Here is a 19,024-nt window from a genome sequence, read left to right on the forward strand (position 1 = left end):
GGAAAAGATTCAGAGAGCTTTAGAGATTTCAGCAGCCCGTGCTCGCTCCCCCAGGGAGCTGAACCAAGACTCCATGCTGGTAAGTAGAGGGTGGGGGAGGGGGGACTGGAGGAGGAAGCAAGGGACCATGGCGGGACCCCCACCAAGCCCCATCCCCCGACTGCTCCCCTAGCCCCCCCCCGAGCACCCCAGCTCCCCTCCACTCCATGGCTGCCCCACCCAGCCCCAGTTCCTGGCTCTTAAAAAAAAGAAAAAAAAAAAGCCGCCACTCACTGGCTGTTGCCCCCCACTTATCCACACTATGTGGGGGGCTCTTCCATGAGCCCCCATCCCCTGCCTGCTCTCCCAGCCCCCGCCCCACCATGGCTGTCCCCCCCAGCTCCCGGTTCTTTAAAACAAAAAAAAAGCCTCAACCCACCGGCTGCTGCAGCAGCCATCAGGGCTTCTAAGGACTCATGGCAGAGCCCCCCGCACAGCACTGGGCAGTGGGGTGCGGGAGGAATTGCTCCCCCACCCTGCCCGGCAGGAGCCAGTGAGTGTGGGGCTTTTTTTTTTTTTTAAAGAGCCAAGAGCTGGGGCTGGTTGGAGCAGCCATGGGGGGGAGGGGGAGGGGCAGATAGGGCATTCCCAATTTGAAGATTTGGCTGATTCAGCTGCAGCTAAATCTCTGAATCAGATTTGGCCGAATCAATTTGGGACAGTGATTCAAATCACTGTCCCCCAAATCACCTGAATCCAAATCCAAAGTGAATACTAAGCTACGTTGTACGGGCCTACAGTTGTCTGTTACCCCATAGAATAGCTTCCCAGCTAACTCTTTATCCATTATTCCCATTATTCTATATACATTATTCTATGCTTCCTTACCAGCATTTATCCCTGCATCTATCTATTCTTATCTTAGAAAATGTGTGCTTTTAGGGAGAGAGAACAATGTGAGTATTGTTGGTAGGGTACAGATTTCTTTATTTATTTAATTAAGCTCTGATTGCGTACTGGTATGATATGAGGATTTATTGCAGCATTGTTATGCACTTGCAGGTACAGTACCATGACTTCATATGAGAAGAAAATATGTGCCAGTTGTCCAAATCAAACTTGTATGAGCTGAAAGAGATACAAAAGGAAACTCAAAGAATTTGTTCAGTGCAATGCAACTCACCTTGACACATAGTTAATGCAGCTTGTTCAAGATGGCTCAGACAGTCTTTTCTAATAACATTTTTTTTTTTTATTTTAACCCTCCAGATCATAAGAAAACAACAAAGCCAAGCTGTACAGGCTGAGGCTGCTTTTGAATGGCCACAGTCCAGGAGTAGTGGACTGGTATCTGCTGCCGTCTCAGATCAGAGCATGCTGACTTTCCCAGGAAGTCGCAGGGGATCTTTTGCATTATGGGTGAGTGATCAAACTCAGCCATCTAAATTTTCTGCTGCAAGAAATTGGGAAGTTGAAATCCTAAATGATGAGGTTGTTGAATAAAGTGTTACATGGAAGAATGCCAGGAACAGATATTAAATCAAAACACCAAGGGGTGTTTTGCTAACTGTTGTGTGATGTTAGGAAGTGAAGGGGAAGGGTCAGATTTTATTCTCTTTCCTACCAGCAGCTACTCCACTGATATCAATGGAATGAGATTGATTTAGGTAAGTAACAGGTGTAGGAGTGGCCCAGTAAAGGGAAAAACTGGACCAGTGCTTTTTCATGTTCTGAATGTAGGCCTGTAGGCTTCTTATTTGTTTATTGTAGCATCAGTTGTATTATAGGAGCTTTCCAGACATTCAAAGATGATGTGACTTAGTCCAGGATCTCATATTTTAAGGACAGACAGGCAAGCAAGGTTAGGTGTTAGGGACAAGAGAAAAGGATTTATTTTCACTAACACCTGAGATCTGCTCCCACTTATGACAATGACTTTTTGGATATATGCAGGTGTTCCCAGGACCCAATCTATAATCATGTGGCTTATTTTAAACCACATGATCGTAGATCAGGAGCAGCTTGTGCATGTGTTTGCTTGGTTCTGGGAGCCATGCCAGGAACCAAATCTAAGTAAATAGGGGTAGGGAAAGGGAGAGGCAGGTGGGACTCAGGGTCCATGGGAAGAGGAGCCTGGTGGGGCTGGGGGGTTGGTGCATCTGCAGAGGGGGTTGGTGGGTCTGTAAGTGAGGTTGCTCATTCTGGGGGTGAGAAATGGAGGGGGAGTGGGATCACTGAGGCTAAAAATAGCCTGGTTAGGACTGGGGGCTGGAGGCGTAGGAAGAGCACCAGCCCCAAGGCAATGCTGCTGGGCTTTCCCAGTCCTGGGGCTGTTCTCCAGGTAGTGTGCAGCTCTTTGGTAGATCAGGCTAATCTATTCCCAATCTAATGTAGTTCATCTCCTCAGGTGAACTAGTTTAGATCAAGCTAGCTATGTTTTGCCCAGTCTAACTTCCCCAAATGTCTGTACAGATCTCCACTTAGATCAGCCTAACTCTAGTTAAGTTGATCTAAGTGTAAAATCTGCATATACCCTTGATGAACAGAAGCAAGCCACATCACCTCTGCCCTTCATCTCATCTGTCCTAACTTTGAGGTGGAGGTAATAAAGTTTGCTAAGTCTAAGTGGTCTTGAATGCCTTTGTTAGCAAAGTTCTGCAGAGATGGAAAGCATAAATTGATTGTTTCTGAACCTTTACTACTCATCCCATTTATCCTACAAAAGTCACAGTTCTATTGGATTATTTGGCTGAAGCCCGATTCCCTGCTTGGGTCTAAGGCAATGGGTGCTCTTGGGGGAGCCAATAGGGGGTCTCCCATGTTGCACTCCTGCGCCTGGCATAAGTCAGAGCTGCTGAGAAGCATTTGGATCCTCCACCACTAGTGGAAGATTCCTGAGTGACCTTCAGCTAAAGGCTGAATCGATCTAATGCAGCTCTGCCATCTACCTGCCCAGTCTTTCCTTACTTGCTGCCTCCTCCAACATTCCCCCTGCACCAAGACTGTTTTCTTGGTTTTATTTCATCAGTAGCCTTCCACTTTGCAGACATAGCAGGCCAGGGAATGTTGCCCTTTCTTCATCATCCTCAGTCATCGTAGCAAAGAAAATCGATTTTGTCCCTGGGTGATAAACATTCAGGGTTATTCCAGATCCTCATCATGGCAGAGCAGAGTGATTCTCAACCAGGGTGCTGTGGCACCATGATTCACAAGATAAGCCCAGAGATTTCAAATATAAATCCATAGTTGTGGTCTTTCTGAGTTCTTTGTAACAGAAAAACAGCTTTTTTATTTTCCTGTAGTCAGAGTGAAAACTAAATGTAGGCATTTTCTGAGGGGCACTGTGAATCTATCCAAGATTGCCTCTAATCTAGAAAGGTTGAGGACCACAGTTCTATAAGGTGAACATAGACCAAACTCTCAAGTACTATCTAAAAATGAGTCCACTGACCAAGAGAATAAATCAGTCTTTTTCAATATCAGTATTTTCCAATATTTATATTGCCTCTTTCATAAGCCTGTTGAAATCAATAGGTTTTGGGGGGGTTTCTCCAGCAGTTCCACTGGGCTTTGGAGCAGTCATAAAATGCATAGGTGACTTGTAAGAAATTATCTTCATCACAGGCATTTTCAAACATAATGCCAGGACTGCATATAAAAACTTCCTGATGTACTCGAAAAAACACATACACAGTTGGATGCTACATTTTCTTTTCTGCACTATGAGCCTCCTCCATTGGCAGCAAGAGTACTTTCTCTTTGGCCCCAGTTTTTATATAGAGCAGACTGACTTGATTCCAGGGGAAACAAGATTAGATCCTTAGTGGATTTTCCCTTTAGCGTATGGGTGAAGCATAGTTTGTTTTATTTTAATTTTATGAAACGTTATTTCTTGTGTTCTGAGGTGCTAATGCAAATTGAAACAATGGTCTTTTAATTTTTTTTCCTAGATGTCCAAACAAACGAATTAAACACAGCTGTAAAACAGCAGCTAGGCCCCATATTATATTAAAGGGCTTTTTCTTCCTCTTCTTGCTTATTTCACAGAACAATGTGTTTAGCTCTTACTAGGAAGTTGAACAAAATCTGACAGGGTATATTGTGAAGATAAAATCAACAGCAATAAGGGAAAAGATGTTAACATAAAATGCAATCATTTCTTTGGACTGGATTTTTTTTCTCTTCAGAGATTAACTCAGAGATTAAGTACAAATGTACTAACTCATCTTGATATCTAACTATCAGGCATCTTTTTGTAGAACTACGATAGTGGCTGGAGAAAAAATGAAATTCTCCACGGAGTCAGTGGAAGTTTTCCTTAGTGATGATAGGCTTATGGGCTGGTAAAATAATAAGTGAGCCGTTGAAAGTTTTAATAGCAAATCGATGACTACTGTTCCTCTGAATCTAGCAAGCATAAGGATGCCCTCATCCAGCCTTGAAATTCTGTACTGAAACAGCAAACACATTCACATCCTGTTTTATAATATGTATCATATAGAATTTTCTTGGTTTGAATAGTACTAGGCTTGACAGAAAACTCTGAAAATGTCCATTTTAAAAATGGCATCATCGTAACAGAGCTTCAAATCCTCTGAAGACATGAGTTTGTATTTGATATTCACATGTGGCCAGTGTCCTTTTGAGATTTTTTTTCTTTTCTGTTCTATTCGAGTACTTAGAACCTCATTTATAATAGTGGTATCCAAGTGCCTTCCAATAGCTCATTAAAACCAGCTTCACTAACATCTCATACATATTGTTTGTTCTCATCCCACCCCCAATAGAAGTTTCTATAGTATACCATTTTCTTTTGTTAGGGTCTCTAGTTTTCTTTCATAGTATCATAGTAGCTAGAGTCGGAAGGGACCTAGGTAGATCATCTAGTCCGACCCCCTGCCTTGGCAGGAAAGAGCACCGGGGTCAGATGACCCCGGCAAGGTGCTTATCTAACTTCCTTTTAAAAATCCCCAGGCTAGGAGCCTGCACCACTTCCCCTGGAAGCCGGTTCCAGGCCCTAGCCGCCCTGACTGTGAAGTAGCGCCTCCTAATATCTAATCTAAACTTACCCTCCGCCAGCTTGTGACCGTTATTCCTGGTCACTCCTGGCAGCGCACGGGGGAACAGGGACTCCCCCAATACCCGCTGATCCCCCCTGACCAGTTTGTAGCAGGCCACAAGGTCCCCCCTTAACCTTCTCTTGTGGAGGATAAACAGGTTCAGGTCCCGTAGCCTCTCCTCATAAGGCTTGCCCTGCTGACCCCTGATCATACGAGTGGCCCTCCTCTGGACTCTTTCCATATCGTCCACGTCCCTCTTGAAGTGTGGCGCCCAGAACTGGACGCAGTACTCCAGCTGCGGCCTGACCAGTGCCACATAGAGGGGGAGGATCACCTCCCTGGACCTGCTCGAGATGCATCTGTGGATGCATGACAGGGTACGGTTGGCCTTCTTGACTGCATGTTCATCGTGGAGTCAATGGCGACTCCAAGATCCTTTTCCGTCTCCGTGCTGGCAAGAGGGGAGTTCCCCAACCTGTAAGTGTGGTGCCGGTTCTTCCTCCCCATGTGCAACACCTTGCACTTATCAGTGTTAAACCCCATCCTATTCTCATCCGCCCACTATTGCAACCTGTCAAGGTCAGCTTGTAGCCTATTGCACCCTTCTAGTGCACCCACATCCCCCCACATCTTAGTGTCATCAGCAAACTTGAACAGGGTGCTTTCTACCCCCTCATCCAAGTCACTGATGAAGATGTTGAACAGTGCGGGCCCGAGGACCGAGCCCTGCGGAACCCCACTGCCCACGTCCTTCCAGGTCGAGAAGAACCCATCCACTACCACCCTCTGGGTGCGGCCCTCTAACCAGTTGGCGACCCATTTGACCGTGTGGGCATCGACACCACAATCTCCCAGCTTTTTGATGAGGACAGGGTGAGAGACAGTGTCGAAAGCCTTCCGGAAGTCCAGAAAGACTACATCCACAGCAACCCCTGCATCTAATGATTTGGTGACCTGATCGTAAAAGGCCACCAGGTTGATCTGACAAGACCTGCCACTGATGAACCCATGTTGGTTGCCCCTGAGCATGCATTCCCCCGCAAGGCCCTCCTGGATGTGTGCCAGGATAATTTTTTCAAAGAGCTTACCCGGGATTGAGGTAAGACTAACTGGCCTGTAATTTCCCGGGTCCTCTTTTTTTACCTTTTTTAAGATAGGGACCACATTGGCCCTCTTCCAGTCCTCCGGCACCTCACCAGAGCACCACGAGTGCTCATAGAGCCGCGCCAGGGGTCCCGCAATGACCTCGGCCAGTTCCTGTAGAACCCTAGGGTGAAGATCGTCCGGACCAGCGGACTTGAACACATCCAGCCTCTCCAGAAGTACCCTAACTAACTCCTCGCTAACCCCTGGCCCAGGCGTGTCTCTCCCGGGGCCCGAGGGGGGCCCAGCAGGGAGGTGGCTGAACTGGTCCCTACTTAGGAAGACAGAGGCAAAGAAATCGTTAAATATGTTAGCTTTGTCATCTGGCGTGATGACTAAGTTGCCCATCGTGTCCTGCAGGGGCCCCACATTACCCGGGACCCTCTTTTTACCCCCTATGTATTTGAAGAAGGACTTCTTATTGTCCCCAATCCGGGAAGCTAGTCCTATCTCCATCTCTGCCTTGGCCTTCCTGACTGCCCCCCTACATCCTCGGGCGACTGTAACATAGTCCTTCTTGGTGATGACCCCATCTCTCCATTGGGTGTATGCCTCCCTTTTAGCAAGGAGACATTCCCGGATGCTCCTAGTGAGCCATGGGGGTTTATGTGCCCTCCTGCTCCCTTTGACCCTTGTTGGGATTACCTCCCTTTGGGCATGGAGGATCGTCTCCTTAAGGAGCAACCACTCCCCTTTGTTTTGAATTAAACTGATAGAGCGAGCCCTGTCCATATGGCTTCTGTTGAAACGTTCAAATGCCCCCAAATCAGGTTATAAAGCTAAAAACTTTTGACAGGGTTGCATTAAAACATTCATATTAAAACAGGTGTTGGGCAGTTGTTTAATAGTGCTGATTGATGTTAGCTAACTTGAATTAGTGGGTTGTTCTGGGGAAAAGTGTTGATTCAAGATGCTTCCCAGGTACTTAATGTGGGACAACAGAGTTGTTTATAGGACCTCAGGATAAAAGTCTTTGTCCCTAGAGAAATCCAAGGTCTGTTTTTGGCCTCCTTAGTTACAAATACCCCAAATAGCTCTGAAAGTATCCCAATGGGTAGGGACACAGGATACATTTACACTGAGGTTATTTCCTTCGGTTTTGTATGCCAGTGTACACCCTGTGCCTGGAAAGGACAGCGTCAGCTCTCCCAAGATAACCACCTACCAAAGGAGCTATCAAAGCACCTTGCTACTAGGTGGCAGAAGGGCCAGCAGTAGCCTGTTTGCATTAAATAAATGACTACTCCAGAAAGCAATTTACTTGTGCTGTGGAAATACAATCTCTTACTGATATACTGTTACTCCTGATTTTCTAAGAATTGTGTGACTTACACAGGTTGATATCTGTACGTCAGACATCCACTCCATATTTGCCTCCAGTGTAAAAGCAAATTATACTAGTATAAATGTGGTAAGTGCTATACACTCCACATCTGTGGAACCCGTATTTGCATGTAGAGTAAGCAGAGAGCCCTCAGTGCCCATGTTCTGAACAACTGTTGTGAGACAGGAAAAAAAGACTTGTCATATTTTGTGCTCCATAGTCTAGCCATAGTCTAGCAGAGCAAATAGCTCATCTTGAAATACAGAATTGAGAAGGCTGAACTGCAATCAATTTCTACAGCGTTCACATTTGGGAAGGTTACCTTCCTCAGCTATAAATGCTGGAAACTTAATTCTCCTTTCTGTTAAAAGCTTAAATTGTACAGAATTTGGCATGTAGGCCTTCATACTCATGGAAAGCTTCCGACTCACTGCTAGTAAATGGATATGTGAAACACTGAGTGCGGTAATGGGTATATTACAAACCAAACGGTCTCTAACCAGAATGAAAGAAGCCAGGAGTTTCTATCTTTTCAATTACTGCAGCTATCCCATACTGATCGCTGTCAGAGTCAGAATTGTGTACATCGCCAGTATCCTAATAAGTATTGTGTAGGCAGCACTACTCCCACTTAGGATATTCTTCACAGCCAGCCAAACAAATTACCAGCTGAAGTAAGCAGAAGCAGGTTAGATTAAATCAAAAGGAAAGAGAATGTGAACAGGGAAAGAAAAATACACAGAAAACAGGGAAGAGATAGCAAATATTTTTGTAACAGAAAACCAACAGATGATTGTGCAATATGTGTAGCCATACTATACAATGAATGATAACACACTGAATTTTATTAGTAGAATAGACCTAGTCACATGTAGTTGCTTAGGCAGACAACTTGCTATAGTTATGACCTTTAAAATGTATACATTTGTTATTGCATAGATTATTAGATATATCACCGATATATATGCAGGAGGAAGTTGTAGTCATTTCAGATAACATTTTGTGTTCCCCGTTCTGAAATGCTGACTTTTCATGATAACTACTTACATATGTCACCTATGCCTTCTGAAAAATACAACTGGGTTTTGCATCTCCTGCATAACCTCCACAATTGTGCAAAATTGCTTACTTCTAAAAAAAACTATCTTAGTTTTACCAGCATTTTGTAGCTCTGATATTAATGATTTATGAGTCAAGCCTGAGCTGCATAAATCAGGGGCAGCAAGGTAAAGAGAGCAACCATGTGAAATAACTGGCTGGGGTTTTTTTAGCCAAAATCTGTATGTCTCTGTATAAACAAAAGGAAAAGTGTAACTGAAATATTCTACTAATTGCTTAACTGCAGCATTTTGCTGTGATATTAGCTATAAAATACTTTATTTCTTCTGGAATTTCCTTAGGGTCCTTGCCAGTGTTAAAATGCCAGTATAATGCTGAATTTTCTACTCCCCCATCTCATAAAAGGAGATGGATGGCAGCATCTGTTTATCATTAGTATTAAATAGAACAATATACAGTAGCAGAGATTGGAATAAGGGGAAAATTCTGCCATATCCTTTCAATACACTCCTTTACTTTAAGTCCCTGACGGTTCATAGCAAGCGATTATAGCACATATTCTACTTGATACTGTAAACTTGATGAAGCACAGTCATCCCAATGTATTTTATATTAATATTAATATCTTGTACATCCATGGTATTACTGGCCCTTGTTTTACAGCTAAAAGAGGGCTTATGTAAACATAAATTAATTAATAATTTATTGTATTTAAAACAACTAAGACTGTAAGGGAGGAGAATTTTTGAAAATCTACATTATTGATGTAACCCAAGGGGACACAGAAATTTACTAGTTATGCTAATTATCTGAGAACTATAGTGCCTGGAGAGCTATTTGCTTTATTTGGATATTCTGCTTAAAAATGAGAGGGGGTCAAAACCCTGAAGTACTGACTTATTGACATTCTTATTCAGGCAAAATCCCTATCAAAATCATTGGAAGTCACAAACATTCAATCCGTCTCCATTTGTCCCAGTCATTTTGCAGATGTTTCAAGGAGAGTGTAATGAAGAGTATCCTAGTTAGCAGTCATGAAACAGTAGGGAAGCTACGCAAAGCAAAGAAGATTACACAGCAGAAAATTTGTGCTGGTTGATATCAATTCGTACCTGTTAACTACTTATAAATCGTAACAGCTAATTGGCTGGGTTTCAGCTTTGCCCTGGTATGAGTGCTAACCCAGTCCCTCACTGACCCTATCCCAATTCAGTGAAACATGTGCAAGATTCACATATGTTTATATCTATCTATATATAGATAGATATCTATTTCTATATCTATAGAGAGAGAGATACACAAAATGTTACATATCTGTGTGCATGTAATATATATATATATATATATATATATATATATATATATATTCTTTTGTTCGTTCTTTATTTCTCCTTATTTTTCACCCCCTACCTGTTCACCTCCAACGTTTTTTTTTTATTCCAAGACTTTTTCTCCTCCCACTCATGGCTCTGACTTGCTCCCTCTGGCTCCAGAGTGAAGGAATCCACAGCCCCCAGGGTAGTTATGTTCCACCATCCACCCTCTTCTCCCACCCCAGAGGAGAGATACAGTGCTGGCTCCTGTCTGTACCCCTGCTTGCCAAGTCACAGTTACGCAGCACTGAGATGACATAATATCTTAACCTAACTGCTCTGAAACTGCTCTAACTTTGACAGCATAACATTCCACAGATTTAAAATGTTTTGAAGGTAACCTATAACAGCACCCTTATAGCAACCTATAAGTATTGCATGCTGCACAATCCTCTGCATCTTTTGTAAATGGTTAGCTGCCATGGTATATCAGTCAGTCCTGCAGCTGTTAATAAGTGCAGTCTTTCCTTTCTCAGCAGATGGATCCTGGATTTTTAAAAAGAATCATTATAGAAATGGGTTGACTCAAAAGGACTGGAGTCACAGTGGCTTTGGCAACAACTATGTTTTGAAGAGAGAAAAGTGTAGCAGTCAAAGAATGTTAAACATGCTTGCTTCCACTGTTGTTCTCTCTTAATTGTTGGTGGTTTTGCCCTATTATATTGAGAGAAGAAGTGAGGTAGTTGGGAGAGGGGATGTGGAACCAGATTGATTCACAAGGAAATAAATTAATTTTCTTCTAAATAACTAGGATTATTTTTTACTTCAGTTTCACAAAAAAATTGTGAATAAGACTAAATGTGCTGAAGTGATCCTTTTAAAGTTATTTGTATCATTTGTACAATTATGATGCCATGCACAAAATGTTAAGGCTAGCCAAAACAGTACTCTTGTTTAGTTTTTACACCAACTTTAGCATGTATGATGCTTTACAAGAATGCAAGGAAATAATTTTTTCTCAGAGACGTGAAAGAAGGAGATGAGGGCCTGACCTGGAATCGTGTCTGGGCAGGCCTCAAGAAAACAGCACAACAGTTAATGACAGTAAGCCATGATCACTTGGCTTAGACGGTGAGAGGAAGTGAGAGAGACAGCAATATAAGCCGAGAAAAGATCATCGCTCTATATGGAACGTTGTTTTCCAAAGAAAACAGATTGTATTTTGTGCTTTTATGTATTCACTACTTTTTTAAAGAAAAGCCTTAGGATTCTGATTTCAACTTTAGAAATCATAAAAACATAGAACTAGAAGGCAACTGTAAAATCATCAAGTCTGGTCTGCTGCTGCAATCAAGAAGTTATTGGGCTCAGATTAAGTAGTATTGTCCCCAACAGTACTATCTTACAACAGAGTTAATTATCTTATCATGCCCTAATACCAATACATGTATAAATAGTGGCACTTTACTGTGGAGCTAATTAGTCTACTCTGCAGTAAAGAGCACATGTAGATATACCCAGTGGATGTGTTTATATATGCAATCAATGTTCATGAAAAAACTCAAAAGCTTATTACCCCAGAGTTTTTTGTTCCTGGGTACATTACTTGACTGTGAACTTGGGAGCAAAAAACTCCAGAGTACATTGCTCTAGAGTTTATTCATGAGCAGTACATTGAGCCCGTTATAGTAGCCCTGGCTGACAGCAGACCAGGACTGCTCCAACCAGGTTCAGTGTGTTGTAGAGGGGCTGGCTGGGGCACAAGGGTTTTTCAGTGCAGGGCTAGCCAGCAGGCACCCCTCACAATGAAGCACCCTTGTACGCCTGCCAGCCAAGCAGCATCTACATGTGCACTGCTGCACATGACAAACCTTGTATTTATGAGTACTAGCCTGCTTTGGAGTTTATTAGTTTCATGAGTCCTACGAGCCTGCTCTGAAGTTTATTAGTTTCATGCATCCTAACATGTATAGACGCGGAAACGTTTACTGTGAGGCTAATTAAGCAGCTCTTCAGCAAATGTCTTGTGTAGATACATCCAGTGTGATTATGTAGGATGGACAGATGGGACATTTCAGGAGACCAGAACTGGAATTCAAAGATTTTAAATATGTACTATGAATAGCAAACAAGCTAATGAAAGGAGAATACTTATATTCAGTAGACAAACATTTTCATAGATTTCATAGACATTAGAGCTGGAAGGGACCTCGGGAGATCATCAAGTCCAGCCCCCTGCCCAAAGGGCAGGAAGTCAGCTGGGGTCATAGGATCCCAGCAAGGTAAGCATCCAATTTACTCTTGAAGGTGTTCAATGTAGGTGCTTGAACCACCTCTGCTGGCAGACTGTTCCAGACCTTGGGGGCTCGGACAGTAAAGAAATTCTTCCTTATGTCCAGCCTGAAACGGTCTTGCAGGAGTTTGTGACCGTTCGACCTCATCATCCCTTGGGGCGCTCTGGTGAACAGACGTTCCCCCAGATCCTGGTGGTCACCCCTGATAAACTTATAGGTGGCCATCAGATCACCCCTGAGCCTGCGCTTTTCCAGGCTAAAGAGTCCCATGGCTCTCAGCCTGTCATCGTAAGATCTGTTTTCCTGACCTCTGATCATGCGCGTGGCTCTCCTCTGGACTCTCTCAAGCTTCTCCACATCCTTTTTGAATTGTGGAGCCCAAAACTGGACGCAATACTCCAGCTGCGGCCTCACCAAGGCCGAGTACAAGGGGAGAATGACGTCCCGGGATTTGCTCGAGAAGCATCTATGGATGCAAGCCAGCATTTTGGTCGCTTTACTAGCCGCAGCATCGCATTGGAGGCTCATGTTCATCTTGTGGTCAATGATGACCCCCAAGTCTCTTTCTTCTGTAGTGGTAACCAACGTAGCACTGCCGAGCCTATAAGGGTGCTGCAGGTTTTTCCTCCCAAGGTGGAGAACCTGGCATTCTTCGGTGTTAAACACCATGAGGTTCTCGTCTGTCCATTTGCTGAGCTTGTCCAGGTCAGCCTGGATCACCCGCCTATCTTCTGGCGTGGATGCTTTGCCCCAAAGTTTGGTGTCATCGGCGAACTTGGCCAGTCCACTCCTAACTCCAATGTCCACATCGTTAATGAAGATGTTGAACAGTATGGGTCCCAGGACAAAGCCTTGAGGGACCCCACTGGTCACAGGGCACCACGATGAGTGACTGCCATCAATCACAACCCTCTGGGTCCGACCACGAAGCCAATTTCCCAGCCAGCAGATAGTGGTGGAGCCAAGGCCACAACCGGCCAGTTTGGCCAAGAGGTGATCATGGGATACCAGATCAAAAGCTTTTTTGAAGTCAAGATATATGACATCAATCTCTTCTCCCTTGTCCAGGTGATAGGTCACCTGGTCATAGAAGGAAATGAGATTGGTCAAACAAGACCTACCCGCAACAAACCCGTGCTGGCTGTCCCTTAGAATGTTAGCCTGGGCCAGTCCCTCAAGGATGGCCTCCTTAATAAACTTTTCTAAGATCTTCCCCAGGATAGAAGTCAGGCTAATGGGCCTGTAGTTAGCCAGATCCACTCTCCTCCCTTTCTTGAAGATCGGCACCACATTGGCCTTCTTCCAGTCTTCGGGCACTACACCAGAGCGCCAGGAGTTTTCAAAGATCCGTGCCAGGGGCTGGGCTATGACGCTCGCCAGCTCCTTGAGTACCCTGGGGTGCAGGTTGTCAGGGCCAGCTGACTTGAAGGTATCCAGCTTCTCAAGGTGTTCCTTCACGAGGTCAGCATTGATGGAGGGTAGGGGATTCCCCTCACCCAGATTTCCCTGTCCCATAGCAGGCATGGGCATCCCATGTGACTGATGAAAGACTGACACAAAGTACCTATTTAATAGGTTGGCTTTTTCCTGGGCGTCAGTTGTCAGTTGCCCCATCTGATTTAGCAGGGGTCCAACGTTGCCCTTGCTTGTCCTCCGGCTCCCCACATAGCTGAAAAAGGACTTTTTGTTGTCCTTGATGCCTGAAGCTAGTTGGAGTTCAGTTGCAGCCTTGGCTTTCCTGGTTTGGTCCCTGCAGGACCGGACCAGCGCGGAGTAATCCTCCTTGGAGGTGAATCCCGTCCTCCATCCTTTGTAGGCTTTCCTTTTTAGCCAGAGTAGGTCCGCTAGGTCTCTGGAGAGCCAGGGGGGCTGCTGTGCCTTCTTGCTGCCTTTCCTCCGTGTTGGAATAGATTTAGCTTGTGCACTGAGGATCGCTTCCTTGAGAAGCAACCACTCTTCTTGAACTCCCATCTCCCTGGGGTCATGGTCCCTGAGGGCCTGACCGACTAGCCTCTTGAGCTTATCAAAGTCGGCTTTTCTGAAGTCAAGAACTTCTGTGTTGCTGACTGACTTGCCAGCTTTACGGTGGATGGTGAAGCTGATCAGCTTGTGGTCGCTGTCACCCAACTTCCCATCAATCACTAGGTCGCCGATTAGGTCGTCCCCCGTAGCCAGTACCAGGTCAAGCAGCGCTTTGCCTCTCGTTGGCCCATAGACTTCTTGAGTCAGGTAGAGGTCATCCACGCACGAGAGAAAGCTTTGCGCCCGCTCAGATTTAGCTAAGTGATCTTCCCACGAGATGTCCGGGTAATTGAAGTCACCCATGACAACCAAGGTCCTGGTTGTCTGATTCAGATCACTGTCCCAATTCAAGTTGGCCAAATCTGAATCTGAAGATATGATTCTGATTCAGAGAATCAGCAATTCAGCCATAGACACAGCTTTATACATTATTTCTACATACCTCAAAGTACAGGCACGGCTCGTGAATGCTGAGATGGTGGGGTGGATGGAGCATCCAACAGGAGCGCGGGGGGAGGCTATGTGTTTGGCAGCAGACCTAGAAGTGTACCAGAAGTACTTCTGGTCCACTTCCAGGTCTACTGAGCACGTGGGGGTCCCCCCCCCCATGCATCCCTGGCTCAGCAATCAATCATGGAGGGATCCCAGGTGTCCCCCCCCAGACCCAGGAGGCACCAGTCACTGAGCCAGGGGAGGGAGGGGTCCCCCGCACACTCTTCAGTGGACCTGTAAGCGGACTGGAAGTACTTCTGGTCCACTTCCAGGTCCACCACCAAGCACATGGTTGACCCTCCTGCACTCCCATGGGACACTCCATCTGCCCCATCATCTTAGCATTCACCAGCTGTGCCTGGTAGCTTGAGGTACGTAGAAAAAGCATATAAAGCTGTGTCTATGGCCAAATTGTTGAATCTCTCTGAATCGAGTTGGAGGCTTCTGATTCAATTTGGAGAGATTAATGCGTCTCCTGATTTGATTTGGATTCAGAGATTTGGCCACTGAATCGGGCTGAATCTCCTCCAAATCGAATCAGAGACCAAAGCTTTACACAGCCCTCGTGAGCCTGTCTACCCAAGACACTATGGCACTGTAGCATCCATTGGCAAAAACTGTGACACCACTGCTATGTTGCTGTAGCAGTACACTCCCTCATTATAGCACATTGCTACGGTGACATAGCAGCCAAAAATAACCAGGCACAGCCATGGTGGTGCAGTACAGGCTGCTACTGTGCTGTCTTTCAGTACTTTCATAAAGAAGTATTAAAGGATGGTGCAGTAACAACACCTCCATAGTAGCACATGTCAATGTGTTGAATTAGTATCAGGTAGCAGATGCCTCCCTCCCAAGATTATTATTATATTATAATGTGTTTCAGCTATTATATTATGTCATTATGAAATAGTACACAGACACCCCCGACATGCATTAAAATAGTTCGAAAGTAACAAAATATAAAAACAAAAAAGTAAAATTAAATTTTAAATTAATTTTACAAAACCAAAAATTAGTAACTGTAATTTTTTCAACAACTGATTGTTTTCCTAGAACATCTGTTTCATAGGAAATCTTAAAAAATATTTGCTTTCCTTCCCAGTTGAAATTAAAATAAATTTTAAATGTAAACATTTCCAGAAAAATGAAAATTCAGAGTTTCAGTCAGTTCTGCGTAGTAAGCTAGGGCACTTTTACACATGCTCTGGGGGTGGAGGAGGAGGGGCAGGACTTGAATTAGAGCAGCTCCAAGAGCCACTCTAATTAAAGCACCACCATGTCTCTTATCACTATCCCCATGCTTAAAAATGATGGTAGGAGTAAAGCTTGTTTGACAAGCTTTAGTTCAAGCATCCCCGCTTCAATTTTTAAGTGCGTGGATGCTGATATATGAGATGCAGGAGGCTGCGGTGTGAAGACTCAATTAATCAAATTTCCTCTGACGTGCTGTAATTACAGTGCATCAGAGCAGCCGCCGCACTCATGTATAGGCACCCAAGATAATTATATCAAGGTTATTTTTGTTTCTAGATCCTTGAATTTTAATTAATTAAACAAATACAGCTTTTCCATTTACATACTACAAAATAACATTATCAGCTGTAATACATATGTTGGAGCATCCTGGTCAAAGCACAGATACATTGAACTTAAATCTCCCAGTGTTTGTCGAGCAGTATATAACATTGGCTACATCTGAGTGATTGACTGGTGGTTTGTACATGGTGCAGTAATTCATTATGGAAGTATTTTCCATTTGAAATCCAACTTCTGCTGGGTAATTGTGATTATACATATAGCACCGAGGCTGATGCACTTAGCCATGTTGCCCAGTAGCACTTTATTCCTTAAGGGCCTTGGTAAACAGTAATTTTGGGTGGCTCGTGGAGCTCTTAACCTCTGGACTGTCCATGCATTGTCACCTTAAAGTGGTTTTAAGCACTTGTTATGCAGCTCAAAGTTATTCCACTCCAGGGCAGGATAATCTCTGATCCACACTATGCTGTTTCTGGTTCATTAAAATGTGTCCACTCCCTACAGATGCACTGCCCAAAGAAGCCCTCCAGTATTCCAGGATCTCTCACACCCCTGCCTGTAGAGCAGGGATAGAAGCCTGTCCTGGCTCACCAGCCCTGTAATGGCAATTCATGGCAACAGCTCCTAGTCCTGCCCCTGCTCACCAGGCCTCTAGTGGCAATTCACAGCTGTGCAGGTGGGGGACAATCAGAGAAGGTTTCTAGACTAAGGCTGTGACCATGAACAACATGTGCCCCCAGCAGCTGGGGGAGCATGGTGGTGCTGGCAGCAGTGGGAGCACAGCGGTGGCAGCAGGAGTGCAGCAGTGGTAAGTGGGAAGCTCCCACAGTCACCGCCGGTGCCGTTGGGTGGGGTGGCAAGCACCAACCAGGGGTCAGCGACCACCTGCAGATGCCACTGGCAGCATCAACACCACTTTTTGTAGGGGGATCACCTGTGTGCACCCCCCTACATGGCGCCACTGGATATGACTTCATCAGTACCTGGGCCATTGGGTCCAGAATCCTTGCCCCAGTGCTAATCCCTTTAGATCCATTTATGCTAGTTTAAATTGCACTTAAAACAGTATTTAAATTGAGATTGAGCTAAATTGACTGAAATGTAATTTAAAATGATTTAAGAATGAGTTTATACAGGTATACCTGCATTGAATTTTGGTTTAATATAGTTCATGTGTTGGAATAAAGTCAAGGTCAATCCATAGCATAGGTTTCGTTATCTGATTTAGGTGAGCAAATCTCATAGGTTAGGTCTACTGTGTATGCTACAGTATTAATATGGAAACACCTGGGCTAGCTCAGATGCTGGTAGCAGTTCAGCCATAGCTACACAAAGTTTGCCATAGGCAAATTTACCCCCACTTCTGAGCTCCCCATGTAGAGCTTTGTTGGCATAGCTAGACTGCTTTTGGTAACCAAACTAATTCGTTTAAAGTAGAGTGGATATCCCTACATTATGCTGCAATGTACACAGAGTGCTCCTCAGGATCTAGTTTTTTATTGTGAATTGTCATGCTCATGAAAGCAAAATCTTTTCCTTTTTGAATGACAAGTAATGTCTTGAGATTTATTGGGGAAAAAAAATCCTAGTGGAATTAATTTACTACAGTATCCACAGAAAGCAGACACAAAAACAGGTATGTAAATGACATTTATCAATAAAAAAAATTGTAGTCTAGCACAACTATTTTCCCATCCCAGGAACAGACAAGCTTGATGTAGTGGCACAGACGATCTTGATTTCCCTTAGTTCCACTGAAGGCATCTAAAAAAACTATGTAAAGGGGTGGGGAAGGAGTTCACTGATGTCATCATCTCAGATTGTTGGCAAACTAATCTTATCCAAACACAAAAATGTTACATCACAGAACCAAGTGTATTTAGACATTAGCATTATCAGAGGCATAAGGTCCAGGGCAGGACATGAAATATCTAAGAGGAGGAGTTGGGGTAACTGGGTTACATTCACAACTCCATTATGTACTTCAGCTATTCTTGCACAGTGTGATGTTAGGGGCCTCACTATAATTTGGTCATATGTGGCGTATGTTTTTTTTAAAAAGGACATGATTTAATTGGGGAAGGTAGAAGAAAAGCCAGACTGAAGCAGGAGCTTGAGGATATTGCCAGTCAGAAAGGTTAGAAAAACTCTTTCTTGTTTGAGAAGAAAAGATTGAAAGGGATTTCTTAAATCAGAAGCCACTAAAGGTGTGAAAGAGAAGATTTGCTGGCTCATAAATAGAAAGAGCATGAGCTGATGCTAAGAAAAGTCTGGGTATCCAAGTAATTTAACAGACTAATAATAATACAAAGATTCAGATAACAATGGTAGCCATAAAGGCACCTCGTGATCATTTTCATTTATTTTTCTTGCAAATATTCTTATTTCTATTTTAGCTGTTACTTCGTTTTGACTGCAGGTCTGCAATCTCTTATGTTCATACATGACTATGAATAATACCTTTCTAAACTTCCATCACTTTTTCTACTTTGATAACAATATAAATGAAAGGATTCCTGCATTGTGCAACTGCAGGCAGAAATGTAATGTCCATCAGGCCTGGGTGGCTAGCTCTCTGTCACATAAACAAATGGTGTAAATAGAAAGGAGCCTCCAATCATAATAAATCATTGGATCTTGCAATGCAGAAAATGATCAGAATAGGACACTTGACTAGCTAAATAAACTCATCACCCAACTCCACAAACACCTGGCATAATGTCTTAGGAACACTGTGTTCCTGGCAATGCTATCTTTAAGATAAGATATACAGTTGAGGTCTTGATCAGTTCTGAGTCA

At 44.0% G+C, this 19,024-nt stretch overlaps 1 protein-coding gene across 3 annotated transcripts in view; it reads left to right on the top strand.

The window, feature by feature from the left end:
• Positions 1-19,024, top strand: part of MYRIP (myosin VIIA and Rab interacting protein) — a 396,401-nt gene that overhangs the window by 312,737 nt on the left and 64,640 nt on the right. For all 3 annotated transcript variants that reach the window (XM_090050365.1, XM_090050364.1, XM_090050366.1), the window contains one exon: positions 1,249-1,398. In XM_090050365.1, coding sequence (XP_089906491.1) covers positions 1,249-1,398 — 150 coding nt within the window. The remainder of the gene's footprint in view (positions 1-1,248; positions 1,399-19,024) is intronic.

The sequence above is a fragment of the Crocodylus siamensis genome, chromosome 5 (genome assembly GCF_052110815.1).
Source record: "Crocodylus siamensis isolate JL-2025a chromosome 5, ASM5211081v1, whole genome shotgun sequence".
In the NCBI taxonomy this organism is placed as follows: domain Eukaryota; kingdom Metazoa; phylum Chordata; order Crocodylia; family Crocodylidae; genus Crocodylus; species Crocodylus siamensis.